Source organism: Gorilla gorilla, chromosome 8, assembly GCF_029281585.2.
Source record: "Gorilla gorilla gorilla isolate KB3781 chromosome 8, NHGRI_mGorGor1-v2.1_pri, whole genome shotgun sequence".
NCBI lineage: Eukaryota > Metazoa > Chordata > Mammalia > Primates > Hominidae > Gorilla > Gorilla gorilla.
The window spans coordinates 65,467,525-65,484,770 of NC_073232.2; the positions used below are offsets into that span (position 1 = coordinate 65,467,525).

Here is a 17,246-nt window from a genome sequence, read left to right on the forward strand (position 1 = left end):
TGTGGGCATACTGGTAAATTTTGAGGACACACAATGTATAAGACAAGCGCCTTCTCCCTCTGGGCATCCAGAAGCTGTGAAAGAGACAGAAATGTAATCCCCAGATCCCCCTCTGACTCCCTGTAGTAGATTTGCAGAGCCATTTGCCATGGATGCACAGACACTGGAGGCACCTCTGCTGGGAGCATGAGCTGCCCTGTGGATGTGCCTCTGAGCCCAATCTCAAAGGAGGAATAGGAGTTTGCCAAGTGGAGATAGAGGGAGGAAGGGTTCCAGGTGGAGGAAACAACGGGTATGGAAGGGAATTGGGGAATAAGGTGAAATTAGATGTATCTGGACATGGGATCTTATGGAGCAAGTGGCCAGAGATGACTCCAGACAGGCAGTCAATCTTGTGGGAAGATTTTAAAGGGCCTTGACACGCAACTAAGGAGTCGTGGTTCTATCTATAGGCGATAGGAAGCCAGGAAAAGTTTTAGCAGGGGCATTATTTGATCACATCTGTCTTTAGAAGCATCTCTCTCCATTGATAGAGATAGTAGGGTATTTGGGAGGGAAGGAGGGAAGTAGACTTAAGTAGTATCAAATTATATGCACCTGTTTTGTGCCAGATATGAATTCAAATGTTGTGTTTTTATTTAATTTTTATAACAGTGAATGGGAGAAAATTGCAGTTGGTTCAGAGTTATGTGACCAGCCTAATGTCTTATAGGTACTGAGTGGCAAAGGCAAGAAGACTAGCCAAGTATCTGTTCTTGGTACTCACGTGAGGGAGACGGATGATGCTTCTGCATGGATTTCTGAATTAGAGATGAGGAAGGCCTAGACCAGGGCAGAGTGGGGGACATGTTTGGGAGGCATTGGGAAGGTGAGAAAGATGATCCAAATGGCAGAAGCCATCTGGTATGAAGAGGTAACCAGAGTCAGAAAGCATTCACTGGGGAATTCTAAAAAGCCTCAGAGCTAACCATGTGTGACTCTAAATAACTAATATATAGTTACTAATCATAAAACTAATAAGAGAAATTTTAGAAATAAAAAATTACTATTTTGCAACCACTACAGTAATAATTCAAGTATTATAATTTAGAATCATCACTGGATGCTAAGGCCCTTGTGTGAAAGGTTGGCGATCATAATATTTACATAATTTTAAAAAATAACAGATTGCTTATTAATTATAAAGGGGCAAAGGTATGTATTTAGTGGAGAAATACAGTAGACACTCACATAGTCAAGTGTCCTTCAAGTAGAAGGACAAATGACATCAGGTGCTTCTGAATGTGATGCACTGAGAGGGATACAGCATCATCTCGGGAATATTCCTGCCAACAGTGTTTAAGCTGGATTTAAACAGAAGGCAACATTCAGATAAAACCAAATCAAGCAATATTCTATAAAGAAACTGGATTGGACTCTTCAGTGTCATGGGGAAAAAAAGACTGACAAACTGTAGTAGACTAAGAAGAAATCAGGGCATGATAAGTAACCTCAATGTGTATTCTCTGATTGGAACCTAGACTGGGGAAAGAAGCTCTAAAGGACATTGTTGACACTATCGAGTAGTTTGAATATGGACTGTTTTTTAAGTATGGTAGTATTATATAATTGTTAAATTTCATAAGTGTGATTTTAGAAGAGAATGCCCTTGTTATTGTGTTTAGATGTGAGGCGTTTTAATTTATTTGACTTCTTCCCAAGGGACCCAGGAAAAAAAGTGAGAGAAAGGAGAAGAAAATGTGATACAATCTTGATAATTAATGAGCCAAAATGAAGTGTCTACAGGTGCTCACTTGCTACTTTCTCACATTTATAATTTTTCAAACTAAAAAGCCAAGGGCAATTTTTTTTTTTTTTTTTGGTGGCAAATCTCACTTCCTGACCAGGTAGACTGAAGGATCCTCCAACACTTAAAGGAGATGTGATTCTGTTAAAGGGAAATCTTGCCTGACTGAAATGCTGGATTTCTTTAATGTGACAAATAAGAATATGGGTAATAGAAATCCATAGCTGACCTTTATTTAAGATTTTATCAAGCCTTTGATAAGTCTTCCGGTTAGAGACTACAACAAAATTTAAAAGTTTTTTTTGCTGGGGGTAAGGAGGGGCTGGTGGGAGATTAGTGTTTTATTGCTGATAATTGCTTAGAGACACCCCCTATCCCGAAAACAAGTCTGCCTAGTATAGGAATTGATGAGTGCATTTGAGAATGGAGAAGTGTAGACAGCCAGATTCTTCACAGCCAAGTGAAGGGAAAAGTCTATTTTAAAAGTTCTTTGTATGAATTCTAAGAGGACTAAAATCTCTTGTACTTTAGATCATTTGTGGTGGGCATAATATTTGTGAGTAAAAACCACATCTTTCCAGGAGTGGAGTGATTACTGTATGTATAGAGAACACATAAAAGTCTCTTGAGTGATCAAGAGATGGCCACCAGTGAGCGTCCGGCAGGGATCTATATTTAAGGAGAATCATCCAGATTTCACTTGCTGACTGTTAGGCATTGAGTTCTCCCTTAAGAACCCCCCAAAAGATGGACCTAACTTGGATTGTTAAGTAATGCTGCCTGAAATTTGTATAACACTTTATATTTTAGCAATCACTTTTATAAACATTGTCTTGCTTTGGTGGGTAGAGGTTGAGGATGAGAAAATGTTCCTGCCATTTTACACGTGAGAAAACTGAGGCTAGGATGGTAAAATGGTTTGTCTAGAGCCACCTGCATGGTAGCCCAAAACTGCAGTTTGAAGTTGGATTCATGCTTATTGTTGTTCCTATAAAAGTGAGCTTGGAGACCAGTATAGCACAATATAAAGCAAGGAAAGTTAAAATCAATTGAGAATGCTTTGTTTAAGAAGAGAGAAGGCAGAAAATGGGCAATTGGTTTGTGAAAGAATTCCACAGAAATGATTTTTATAGGCTGGGCAAGGTGGCTCACGCCTGTAATCCCAGCACTTTGGGAGGCCAAGGCGGTGGATTGCCTGAGCTTAGGAGTTCGAGACCAGCCTGGGCAACACAGTGAAACCCTGTCTCTACTAAAATACAAAAATTAGCCGGGTGTGGCGGCATGCACCTATAATCCCAGCTACTTGGGAGGCTGAGGCAGGAGAATTGCTTGAACCCAGGAGGTGGAGGTTGCAGTGAGCCAAGATTGTGCCATTGCACTCCAGCCTGGGCAAGAGAGTGAGACTGTCTCAAAAAAAAAAAAAAAAAAAAAAAAAAAAAGAAATAACTTTTATAGAGACAGGGGAGCTTGATTTAAATAAAAACTATGCTTACGAAAAATAGTGAATAGTGAATAAATGTTGTTTTAGCTATTCAATCGTGTATTAATAAATGACATATTTAAAATTGGTTAAATTTCATTAGAACAACAACAAGAACAACAAAAAGTAAACCTGGAGAAATTGTCCAGCCTTGGGTATTGTCCTTGTTATTTGGAAAGGTGTTTGCAACAATAGCAGGTGTTTTCCAGGGACCTAAAGGCAAGATTGTTTAGCTCAGAGGTAAGACATTTCAGCTCTGAACCCAACTGAGTCACTCTGTGTGACCTCATGTACTGGTCGGTAAGCCACTCTTTTAAATGGGCATAGTAACAACTACACTCACCAACTGACAAGCTTGTGAAGATACAGTGAGATAATTGATGGGAAAACACTGCTAAAATGTTGGAATCTGTGTACAAACAAAAGATATTATTTTATTTTGTAAAACTACCCTGTAAGTCATGTTTTTACTGACCAACAGTAAAATAAGGCCGGAGAAATTGTAAGAGGCAGCTTTGAGCCTCTTCATTGCTGCTTTGAAATCTAAAGCATTCATCACACTTTCAAACACATTACCTTCCCGGTGGGGACTACAAAGTCAGGGTAAAGGACATTTCATAACTTACAATAATTCTGCTGCTTGATCCCTTTATCAGATCTGGTCTTTGATTTGAGTGTTTAAGAGCAGCATTTTTGGCATTTCATGGATGAAATGAATTTTCTGTTCATCAGCACATGGTGTTAGCATTGAAAAATACTTGGGGAAACCTCTTTTTTCATAGCCAAAGGCTCACTAGTTCCAAGTGTCACGGTTAGGAGGGCTGTTACATGCCAGTTGAAATTGGGGAAGTGGCATAGTTTTGCTGTTTTGGGCCACTTGGGAAGTTGATGTTGAGGGACACCACAGTGTGTAATGTGTGTTTCTCAGTTGCAGGCTGCTGAAGATGCAGATTGATGAGGATTCTACCATTCCTCCTCCTGATTCTTGATTCGTGTATTGGATTTGGTCTTTGGTCTGAGTGTTTTAACAGCAGCCTTTTTAGCATTTTGTGGATGATAATGAATTTTCTATTCTGGAGGAAGACTGCTTTTTGGGAACAGAACAAAATAATTTACCTTAATAGGAGGGAGAGAGGGACTTTGAGAAAATGTCTGGCTGTTCATGGTAGTTGGAATAGTATAATATTACTTCTGCAAGGTACCTAGGCTGCTGAAGGAAAAGTTCCTTTATATGTATCAAGTTCCTGGTTTATCCAAGCTTGTGAGGGCCAAGCTGTGCACAAGGCAGCATATAGTTTTGTAAATAGCACATTTAAATAGTCAGAGGACTTGGATTCTAGGCTCGGCTCCAACACTGGAGACCTACAGCAGATAGGGTCTGCCTTGCTGACTTTCCTGGGCTGCTCTAGGCTGCAGCATTAGTGATTGTCAATGCTTATTTTAAATCGCATTTCTGCTCCTTAGTACTCACTTTCAGCTCTTCAACAAAGCTATACCAAAGCTGTCAAAACTATGAAAGCCATTAATTTGTGCAGCATTATTTGATGGGTTTTAGTTCTAGGTTACCCCCTTCCTCCTAGTGGGGCTGAAGTACAGTCAGTGCCCCTGCTCTGCAAATGTAGTTAGAAAAAGCCAGTGCTCTAAGCCATCTGCAAACTGAATGATGGCAAACTGACTGTCATCAGTACATTATGTTAGCACTGAAAAAATACTGGGAAACCTGTGTCTTTCATAACCAAAAGCTCACTGGTTCTAAATGTACTTGATAGTGTGTCTCATTCAAAAGCCTTTCCCTCTTCCTTCTGCTCTTTTTTTCTGTGCTTTGGTATTGTGTAAGTGATTTGGCCAATTTACCTAATTTCTTGGTAGTTCATTAGAATTTGAAGAATATTGCCTGTTTTTACTGGTTATTGGTTTTCTGTGACCCTGGGAAACCATAATGCACATAGTGGTGTAGATATGAGACTTTCTTGTCACAGCTTTGTAGTATCCACTGAAAGTTTTTATGTCTCCCTTAAATTATCTCTGCTTTCAAAAATAGACATTCAAAAGCTACTGATAGGCAAGGTTTCAATTCCAGTTATAATGGAGTAAGCACACTCCATCTTTCTTTCACACTGAATGCAGCCAAAAAACACTGGGCAGAATATATGGATCAGCTATTTGAGGAATCAAAAGCAAATGATAGTGGGCAGATGGAGGAAGGAAACCAAAATGCAAGGTATGAAAGACCCAGTCCAGAGTTTCCTGTTTCATTTTGTTCTTTTCTTTTCTTTTTTCCATTCACATTTCCTGCCTGGATTCAAAGGCAGTGCACATCCCAGAATTGCACTCTGGGTGCAGACAGAGCTCCAAGGGAATCCCTCTCTTTCTGGCCAAAGGAAAGGAAGGGAAGCCACACCAGGACAGAGAGTGGAAGAAAGCCTACCAATTTCCAAGCTAACCCTGTTAACATTTAATATGTTACATTCTAGACTTTTTCTGCACATAGTGTTTGTAAAACAGTTATAATTATACCAAACATTGTGTTTCCTGTTTTTTTCTCTTAATAGAGGAATATGCTTACAATCTAGACTTACTATACAGTCACTGTAAACTTATTTTTAAATAATTTGGTAAACAGCTGTAGGCTGGTTCAGGGCTTCTCAAATCTTAATGTGCATTTAAATTACCTTAGATTCTGGTTCACTGGTCTACCTTGAGACCTGAGAATGCATTTACAGCAGGCACCCCATCTTGCCAATACTGTCCCCAGAAAGACCAGGTTTTGAATAGTTATTTAACAGTTCCCATTTAGGTTGTTTCCAGTTTGTTGCTTTCTTTTTTAGAGACAGGGTCTCACTTTGTTGCCCAGGCTAAAGTGCAGCGGTATGATTGTAGCTCACTGTAGCCTTGAACTCCTAGGCTCAAAGGATCCTCCCACCTTAGCCTTCCAAGTAGCTGGGACTACAGGCACATGCCACCACATCCAGCTTACTTTTACATTTTTTGTAGAGACAGTCTCGCCATGTTGCCCAGGCTGGTCCCAAGCTCCTGGCTTCAAGCGACCCTCCCAAAGTGCTGAGATTACAGAAATGAGCCATCACGCCCAGCCTGTTGCTTTTGTGATTAGTGTTACAGTGGGATATTTTTGCACATAGAACTTTTCTTCATATTTGGTATTATTTCTTTGAGGTAGACTCCTAGAAGCAATGTGACCGGGTCAGAAGTTATGACTGTTTAAATTGCTGGTAAACTATTGGTGATTATTTTCTCAGAAGATTTTGCCAATGATAATAAATATATTCTTCCCAAATTGTAGATGAGGAAATCGAGGCTTAGAATGGTTCAGCTGTATAAGGTCACACAGCAAATCATTCGAAGAGCTGTGATTTTACCCGCAGATATCTGTTTCGTGGCCTGCTCTTCCCCTGCACTGCTTTGGAGACAGCCACTGCTTCCCCCCATCCCCTCCATTTAAACAAGCCTCGCTGTCCTTGTGCTTGCCTCACCATTAGCTCACTCTTTTGTTTTAAGCTTTGCTAATTCAACATGGGAAAATGAGCTCCTGTTATGTTCATTTTTATTTATATTTGTTTGACAGAGTTTATGCCTCTATGTGGTCACATCCCTTGTCCTTTGATAAGTTTTGTTTCCTAAGTTGGTCTTATTTTACTTGATTTCTCTGTGCTATGTAAACAATACAGATATTAACTTGTTTCTGCTGCAACTGTTTTGTAATTTGTCTTGTATTTTGTTTGCTTTTTTTAAACATAATTTAAATTTTTCTTTCTCTTTTTCTATTTCTCACTACGCTTAAAGAGGTTTTCCCTTTGCAGAAGTTTGATAAACATAGGAAGATATTTTTAAAAGGAAGCTTAGGGTCTCTAAGGGTACCTGTAAGAAATACAGCATTAAATTTTTGCCTTTTTCCTAGTGCCAGGTTTACTTCATAATTTCTCCTTTCTGCCCAAACACATTGTTTCACCACAAAGATTTTCTTGCTCAAATGAGAGGACAAAGTATGGGTGATGCTGCCTTGAGAATATGATTTATCATTTTTAAAACACAGAGGGAATTTTAGAAAAGCATTATGAAATAATGTAAAATGAAGAAATACCCAAGCTTTTTTGCCATAATTTTCTTCTACATTTTATCCATTGTTATAACAGAACTGGACCAAACTTTTGAGACTTTAAAAAAATTATAATGTTTATGCAGGCCTGCAATTTGAAAACTAAAATGGTTCTACACAACTCGATGTGAAAAAACAGTAGTCTCCTGGTCCTGACCCCAACAGCGCCTTTTCCTATTCTCCTTCAACTCTTTTAGCTGAACCTTGTGGTATTTAACTCTATGTCGTTCACTCTTTTTTTTAGATTTTTTAATGTGTTTACTTTTGTGTCTCCACGTGACATGAGATATTGTTACTCTGTAATTTTTGAATATAGGCATTCACCGTTACTGACTTCTGCTGTAGAAGGCAAAGCTTTAGTGTCCGTCTGTGACTCCTCCTTCATGATCCCTACCCTCCGACCCCATCTCCACTACACACGTTCAAGTTTCCTATCCTGTCTTTGCTGTGCAGTTCTTTGTCCTTCGTTTAGCTCAATATGCAGTGCTTACATTATTACAGTTCTGTAAATGCTATTCATGGCCAAGTCATGTCGTTTCCTAGAATTACTTTCCTTCTCTGCACAACATTTTGTTTCCTGTAGAGTTAGTAATTGCCTTGGTTTTTTGCTTTAGTAGTTTTCTTTGCACTTACTCACCCCCAAGTTATGAAACTCCTCTCAATATAGCCAGAGGTATTGGGTATTCTGTTGGGCTCATCTCCATGATGACATCCCTCCAGAGCATTCTGGCTGTTTGCTTTCCAGCCCAAACTTGTGAGCTACTGCGAAGTCCTTCATCTCTCCTTTTTTGGCATCGTAGTGAGTCCTGTTTCTTCTTTTCTCCATGTTTACTCCCTTGTTTTGGAGACTGTACCCTCTGTGATTCCTGGAAAAGAGTATATAAGCGGTAAATATTTTTAAATTGTGTATATATGAAAAAGGCTTTAATTTATCCTTAGTTTATCCTTCAGTTTATGCTTAGTAGTAATATGGCTGGGTACAGAATTCTAAGTGGGAAATCATTTTCCCACAAAATCTAAAGGCATTTTCTCAAAGCTTTCTGTTTTTCAGTGTGGCTTTTGAAAAGTCTTATTCTAATGATCCTTCATGTAAAGCTTGTTTTTAATCTCTGGAGGCTTTAGAGTCTCTTCTTAGTCCCCAGATTCTAAAATCCCATGATGCTGAGTCTTGATATGTAGATCTGTTTTCTTCCATTATGTTGAGCATTCAGTGATCTCTTTGGATTTGGAAATTTATATCCTCTGTGTGGTGTGCTCAATCTGCCATTCTTTTTTTTTTTTTTTAATTTCTCACACTTCACTGATGTATCATCCTTCCATCCTTAATCAGAAGTCTTGATGATTTTTTAAAAGTAAATTATAATAAAACATGTTTCCCAACGCTAGATTCTTATAAGTTAAATATTGAAATCATGGTAATTAAATTGGACAACCAGAATTTAATTAAATTGGATCATGGTAATTAAATTAGACAACCAGAATTTAAAAGAGTACTAACAAGCATAAAATATCGACAGTTACACATTTTACTTGACCGAGCAAATAAAGGTTGTAATGAATGAGTTGTTCAAGCTATTTATTACTCCGGTGTCCAGCCCAGACTTGTATCATAGACAGGTAAATTAATTTATAATCTGGAAAATTATTCAATGTTACCTACATAATTTGAGAAGATTAAAGGCACATCCCTTGTTTCAACATGATCCCTGAACATCCACATACCAAAAATATTCATATATTTGACTACCCAAACCTTCAGCTGCTTTAGCCAAGTTAGTAGGACAGTTGTCTTCTAGGCCAACCATGATAAAAATACATCTTTAAATTTTTCCTAGACTACAGATTTAAATTTTATTTTTCCCAAATGATAGTTATACTAAAGCAATTATTCAGTCAGTCAGATAGAAGTACTGTTTCTCTGTTATTGTAATTTTTGAAAAACTGGGTAAACATCTACTGACATGTGCTTTAAAAAGTGCTAACTGTGAAAAGTCCTGAAGCCACGTGATTCATCTGTAGGACCATCCCACCCCCCCGCCCCAAGGGCTACTCTTGGAATGGTAAACACTGAGTGGGCAAACTTCCTGGTGGGGATTTTATGTGTCTTAATATAAGCTTAATTCTGGATATGAATAGTAATCTTCGCACATTTTCATGTGGGCTCGTAATGAATCTTCTTTTTCTTCTTTTCTTTTTTTCTGCCAGCTTTTCGGAGACTGGGAAGCCCAACTGCGAAGAATAATGAAGCTCATTGCTGGAGGTGGCTTGTCTATCACTGGCTCTCACAACATGTGTGGGGACTATCTGTACAGCGGCCACACGGTCATGCTAACACTCACCTACTTATTTATCAAAGAGTGTAAGTCTAAAAGACTTCCATTGTAATTTCCTCACCTGCCATTTCTCATGAACTCTGGTCCTCTGGTAAAGCTCGTTTTCTGGAAAATCTGCTGAAGCAAGACTGGAGGCTTCAGGAGGGTTGCAGCTTCATCTCATCACCATGCAACTGGCACCCAGGGAAATATGTGGAAGGACAGAACTGGTCTTCCTGAGGACGAGGTGTCCTGGAGTGTCATCTGTAGTACTGGGGTGGAGGCAGTTCCAACCACAGCCTGCAGGGTGTGTTATGAGCCAGTTATACAGCTGCTGTAAGGAGCCAGATGGAAATCTCAAAGGGGCACAGAAATCCAGTATCAAGCCTGACTGGGTGATGGTAGATTATGTGTTGATGCAGCAACTATTTTTTCAGCACTTGGCACTATGCTACATGCCTGAGGGTACAGTGATGGGTCAGACTCATCCTTGTCCTCAACAAGGCCATGGGCTCAGGGCTGAGGCAGATACTAAATGGGAAATTTCCCTTAAGAAACGTACTTAAAATATTTTATTGTGAAATCACAAAATAATATTATAAATACCGCATACATGGCTCAGATTTAATATATATTAGCATTTTGTCATATTTAATTCAGATAACCCTTTTAGAAAGGAAATGAAATGTTAATATATGATTAAAACCTTTTCATTCCTTTCCTATATCATTTCCATCCATTTTTTTAGACTTGTGTATTATTGTTTTGTGGTTTTTTAAATTTATATACATAAATGGCATACTGCCATTTATATTCTTCTGCCATTATTTACCCTCAAATTATGTTTTTGAGATATGAGATTTTGGTCCATTCACTTTAATTGCTATTAATATTACAGTGCTAGAAATGAACTACACATATTTATTCATTTCTCTACTTATGGAAAATTTTATTATGCTCAATATCACATTGTTAGAAACAGTCTGATAAGCATTATACAGGGGGTTTCCATGAAGAGCAATGAGTAGAACCAGGCTGCTGTGGTATCACAGAGGAGGGAGATGCTTTGCCTTCTGGAGGTGTCTTGGGAGCATGTGGTACTCTCTGGAAGTTTAAGTGGTTGGAATTCAGAGTAGGGGTAATAATAAGAATGGACAGGTAAGTGGGAACCAGATCACAGGGGGTGCTTAAGCCACAAGAAGAGGGTCTGAACTCTCAGCTGATGGAGATCGGGTGCCCATTGAGGGGTTGTAACCAGTAGGGCAGTGTCATTTGTCTTTGAAGAGAGAAAAATCACTCTTGCAGCAGCTTGCAGGATGGACTGGATGGGGGGGGACCAAACTGGAGACCGGGAGAAAAGTTGGGAGATTGCTGCAGTAACAAAGGAAACTAGCCTGATGGCATCAGGGATGGAGAGAAGTGGCAGACACTTTAAGACATTAATAAAGAGAGTCAGCAGATAACAGGATGGATTATGGGGTAGAGAAAACAGGTAGTGGACTGGGTCGAAACCTAGTTTTGTTCTTGAAAAACTAAGATAAGGAAATACAGGAAGGGAAGAGAGATGCACTTCAGGGCACTGAGATAGAAAAGGGAGAATAGATGTTCCAGTGCTTATACTTAGTACGTGAGCAGATATAGTGAATTCTAGCAAGATCTATTCAGAATTGTCAGAGCATAATCTAGCCTTTGGACTGGAATGTAACTGGATGTGGACAGTAGGAATCACATAGGCCAGATGTCAGCAGCCCTGGGGGAGGGATTCCTGGCTCCTGCTGCCTGATACCTGAAATTCTTTAATGGGGTCAAGGCTTATCCATCTTGACAATAAGGCAATGTGTCATATTGAGAGGCAGAGGCGTTGGTACTATCACTTACTAGCTCTATGACCCTGGGAAGAAACTTTAACCTAAGTCTTAGTTTCCTCCTGTTTAGAATGACATATTCACATCTGCTTCATGGGGTGGGAAAAAGTTTATGAACATTAAAATTAGATGGCATATATGGATACTAATAGAGTCACACAGAGACTGAATGGTAGCTGTTTCTTGTTTTTGTATTGTCAAGGTATCAAATACAAATATTACTAGAATATTCCTACCCTAACTGCTCCATTTAAAATTGCAAACTGCCCTTCACTCCCTATACTTCTGATCCCCCTTATCCAGCTCAACTTTATTATTTTTCCACAGTCTTTAACACCTAACATAATGTGTAAATTATTTATTATAAGTATTGTCTCTTATCTCTCTTCCCCACTAGGAAGGGATCTTCCCACGAAGTCAGGCTCCTTGCCTTTTTTATTCATTGATCCAGGTACCTAGAGCATTGCCTGTCCCTGGCATGTAAGAGGCTCAATGAATATTGGTTGAATGAATGACTGGTTCTTGGACCCATTGAGAATCCAATAAAAGTCTGAACCTGTCATGCTGGTATAGAGAGTATAGATCATATTCAAACAACATTTTGACTAACACTGCAGAGCCTCTGAATCCCACAATTGAGAATCCAAGGTAGAAAGGCCTGCACTAATATAAATTTTGGTGTTTTTCTCAGGTAATTTTCCAAATGGGGATACAGACAAGTATTTATCTGACACCATTCTACCTTTGAGAAGGCACTTGAACTAGAATTCCCAGGCGTCTGGATGCTTTTCTGCTTGTATTTGAGAAATGAAAATCTCAAAGACTTTCAGATTAGTGTATGGTTGCAGAACTTGGAAAGCAGTACAGTTAAATCAGTTATGACTGCTTAGTCCTTGTATTAGGCTCTATGGGCCAAAAGGTATTGATTTTTGTGTAGAGCATCAACCCCAAATTAGCTAGAGGTAAATTTAAATGTCAATGGACAGTTTTTAAAAACGAAACATGATGCATTAACCTGTCCTTATTTGATTAGACTCATCTTTTAAACTCTATTTATGATTGTATGAATCAAGTAAGAACCAAATATGAATTACTATCTCTAGTATAATCACATCATAAAAAGCTGTTTCTGTTCTAACCTTGGTTACAGATAAATGACAGCCCTTAGATTCACTAGATCTGTTTTCAGAAGGGAAGACTCAAGGTAATTGGATTCAGAAGCATTAGTAGAGGCATAGTTGGGTGCCCTTAATGTCATTTGAATAATGGGACTATTGCAAATCTCTCCCCCTTTCAGATTCCCCTCGGCGACTCTGGTGGTATCACTGGATTTGCTGGCTTCTCAGCGTAGTTGGAATCTTCTGTATTCTCCTAGCGCATGACCACTACACTGTGGACGTGGTGGTGGCATATTACATCACCACGAGACTCTTCTGGTGGTATCACACTATGGCCAATCAGCAAGTGAGTTTCCCCGCTTTTGATTTTAGCTTCTGTTGTTTCTGGCTTGATGTTGCTGGCTTGGGCAGGGTGCAAAGAACCTGTGGATGTCTGAAGTTTCTCTTTCTTAAGTAGTAATCAACTAAGATTGTATTGTTTTTTGTGACATTGATTCTCTTCAGAATTAAGAATAAAAAGTTTATTAATATAATGATGTGAGGAATTACTTCCTTCTAGAATAAGGAACACACTTTCATTGTCCTTGAAAAATGAAAAATATTTTCTAAGCTTGTGTCCCTCCTTGCTTGATTCGCTTTCCTATCCTCTTCTCCCTACCTGGGGCACATCACAAGCTTAATATTTAACATTTAATTAAGTGTTAACATTTTTAGCATAGAAGAGGAATACCTAAAAAGCTAACTGAGGTGTTTATTTATAGGCAAGAGATGAGTGAGCCATAAGTTCTCCTTGCCCTCCCAGAATTGGCGTTGTTTTTCTACTGGGATGTGGCTCAGTTTGTAGATGAATGTGGAGTGTAGAATGGTGATGAGAGAGAGAAGCTGGGATATGTGGGTGGACACGCAGGGCAGGTATGGAGTCCTTTGGGAATTTTAGCATGGCAAGTATTTGAACTTAAACTGAAAGATTGTAAGAAATGTGTTTATGTTTCTTTGTTATCCTAGGTGCTAAAGGAAGCTTCCCAGATGAACCTCCTGGCCAGGGTGTGGTGGTACAGGCCATTTCAGTACTTTGAAAAGAATGTCCAAGGAATTGTACCTCGATCTTACCATTGGCCTTTCCCCTGGCCAGTAGTCCACCTCAGTAGGCAAGTTAAATACAGCCGGCTGGTGAATGACACATAACAGCTGTACAAAGTGGGGAAAAGACAAATTGTCCGAAGTGCTAAGAACTCCATGAGAGAAGATGCCATAAAATAAACACCTCCCTAATCCTATTATCTTTCAATGGTTACCTTGACTTAACCTATTGAGTTACCTGGTCAGCACTGTGATCTTTTTTTCTCTCCAAAGGACCTGCGTTGGACAACAATAAAGAAAAATTTAACCTATCATGCACTGTACACATTTCCCGTTCATAAGTTTGGGATTTACATAACCCGCAACCACCATGTTCCTTTGTATATGATGCAACAGCATAAATGTAAGCTTTTATATCATAAGTTCTGGTCTTTCCAGTCACATCTGGAAATAAAGTGTATTATTTTCTTGGGAAAACATACTTTTCATATCTCTTGCCCCAAAGATTGGGCTGTAAGCCATTTTCTAGCAAATGTCTCTATGAAGGTTTCTAAGTACCTGAATGGGGTTTGATTCTGAAATCTTTCTACCTGTTGCACCGATATTCAAATAAAAATGATAGACACAGAAAGGTTTGGTAACTTTGGGTTTTGTAAAATCAGCAAAGGCAGTGTTTCAAAAAGTGCAAAAAAAAAGATTCTGTTATAAAGTGATTTTCTAAGTATTTCCTAACTTTATTTTTCAAAATGATGTTACGAAAACCAAATTTAAAGATTTTTAACATGTCAGAGAGAAGAGAGTTAAAATTTAAAAATGCATCTTGGGAGAGAAATTTGTCTATGTTTCTAGTGCCTTTCTTGTCTTGATTGTATGGTCAGTAGGCAATCTTAAATGTTTTTATTTAAAATAAAGTATTCCATGAAAATATAAATATATGTATACACTACTAAATTTTGCATTTATAGCTAAATTGAATCAGAGACTGCTTATGGTTTTAAAATTGCAATGACTTAAATAATGAGGTTGTTAATTAGAGTCAGAGCCTGTTCACATATTGTGATCAGGTAGCAATGACATGTACCACTTAAATTATTTTGTCGATTTGGTAGTTCGATTTTAACTACTCAATGAAAACAGCCATGAATATCTTTTCTTAAAGAGAGTTTTGAAAATGATCACTTACCTAAAACTTGAAAGCTATGAATTAGTTATCCATACTCTCATGACAATTTTGTTGGTGAACAACAAAAAAGAGATCTATTTCTTTAAAAGATATTTGTGCAGAAACTGCATGTAACTCTAAGTTTTACTCCTAACATACATATGTTTGGGGAAGTATTCTATTCTATACTTGCCAATGTGGAGAACAAAATAGTTTTTTAAGAATGAAGAAGTATATATATCCATTCTGTATTTTACGTGCAGCAGAATTATCTTCCGTAGGATTTTTTTGTGTATTCACAAGGTGATATTTGTATTGTAAAACAATAATGGTGAAGGAAATAAAAAGGCTTTTAAAATTTTGTTTGTTTTAAATCTTTGTAAAGTTATTATTCCAGAGAGTATACTGGTATCTTACAGCTTACCTAGATCATAAATTAATCAAAATGCACTTTTTAATAAAAACTGATACTTAAAATAAATGGCTGTTATTTCTACTGTGTTCACATTCTTCACAGAAGTCATAAATGAAGCCATTAAAGCAAGATAGAAAATCAGTTTCAGAATTTCTTCATGGAGTGTTTCTGCTTGACATGGGACTTTTAATAATTATCTGGATTTTTTTCCTTGGGATTCCTTAAAATATATTCTAATCTTCAGTAAATTCTAGAGAGTTTTTTTAATATATAAAAAGAGTCACATGTAAGTTAAATTCAAACTTTAGAACAATGTTTACTAACATTTTGAATTCTCTAATTCTCAACCAAGTTGTTTTTTTCCTATATCTGGCAGTAATATAGCTTCTCCAGTGTAGATGGAAAGGAAAAGTAAATCCAAAGTGAGAAATAGAGTAATAGTACTATGATAACCAGTGGTAATGGAAAATAACTATTTAAAAAGAATAAAAGGTTATTATTATTTCTGATGTGGTGACTAAAGGAAAATGTCAACAGTGGAGATGTGTCTTTGATAAAGGCTGTGTTAAGGTGGCTAGAAATGTAAAACCAGAGGCCAGGTGTGGTGGCTCACGCCTGTAATTCTGGCACTTTGGGAAGCCGAGGTGGGCTGATCACTTGAACCCAGGAGATTAAGACCAGCCTGATCAATATGAAACCCAGTTTCTACAAAAAATACAAAAATTATTATCCTGGCACGGTGATACATGCCTGTGGTCCCAGCCTCTCAGGAGACAGGTGGGAGGATCGCTTGAGGCTGGGAGACAGAGGCTGCAGTGAGCCATGACCGTGCCACTGCACTCCAGCCCCAGCAAAAGAGTGAAACTCTATCTCCGAAAAAAAAAAAAAAAGGAAATTAAAACCAGTAAAACTTTTCCTGTGTGGGGCTTTAAACTTGTGTATCAGACAGGGGAAATGTGGTGGCCTCTTTAGGCAAATAGAGCCAAACCCTTGGATAGGTCTTTATTTAACTGTTATAGCCTTTCACTAACTTTGACTATCAGCTGCTGCCATATTGAAGGGAAAGTAAATTGAGTAAGTGGAAATGATATATTGGCACTTGCTAAAAATAGGAGTTTTTTCCCTAAAAAACTAGAAATAATTATATAAAAATTTATTGTTATGAGTTTACATGCCACATATGTATCAAGAAATCCACTGCTGATTGTTCTTCATGGCTGACTACACTGATTCATGAATTGACATATCTTCTGGGTCTCTAGTGTGCAAATCCCAGGAAGGACAAGGAGAAAGCTCATTGTATTCTAGAGAATCATTGTACACTTGGTAAAGATTGCCTGTATAAGGACATGTGCTTTCTCAATGTCTTTTTTTTTTTTTTTTTTTGGCTCACGTTAAGTTAGACATTTTACATGTATTAGTTAACCCTCACACAACCACAAAGTGTAATTATTATTCCCATTTTACAGATAGACCAACCAAAGTGACTCAGATATATTAAATAACTTGCCCAAGGGCATGCAACTGGTAACTGGTAAAAGTCCTATTGGAAGCCAAGTTTCCCCCCTCCCCCACCAATACTGTGAGCTTTCATAAACTCTTCAGTAAGAGTCTGCAGTGAGAGAAACCTATGCCTATGGTGGTAAAGCATACTCTCACCATGGACTGAGGAGCAAGAAATTTACACCATAAGGTGTGAGAGGAAAATTTGACTGATTTCCTAATTGCTATATGTTTTATTTGTATCCCAAGCACATGCCAAATTTTGATCAATTTGATAAATATCTCATAATACCTCATACAATGGAAATGCATGCCAACCTTAATTTGACCACCAATATACAAAAAGTCAACCAGATTTCTGAATTTACTAGAAAACAATATGCTGCTTGGATCACTAGATATTGACATCCT

General features: G+C 38.1%; 1 protein-coding gene across 7 annotated transcripts in view; it reads left to right on the forward strand.

Annotated features, from left to right (window-relative positions):
- SGMS1 (sphingomyelin synthase 1) overlaps positions 1-15,398 on the forward strand; it is a 313,766-nt gene extending 298,368 nt beyond the window's left edge. For all 7 annotated transcript variants that reach the window (XM_019035024.4, XM_019035025.4, XM_004049419.5 and 4 more), the window contains 3 exons: positions 9,586-9,739; positions 12,855-13,021; positions 13,681-15,398. In XM_019035024.4, the coding sequence (XP_018890569.1) occupies positions 9,586-9,739; positions 12,855-13,021; positions 13,681-13,860 (501 nt within the window). In that variant the 3' untranslated portion in view covers positions 13,861-15,398. The remainder of the gene's footprint in view (positions 1-9,585; positions 9,740-12,854; positions 13,022-13,680) is intronic.
- Positions 15,399-17,246: the final 1,848 nt, after the last annotated feature.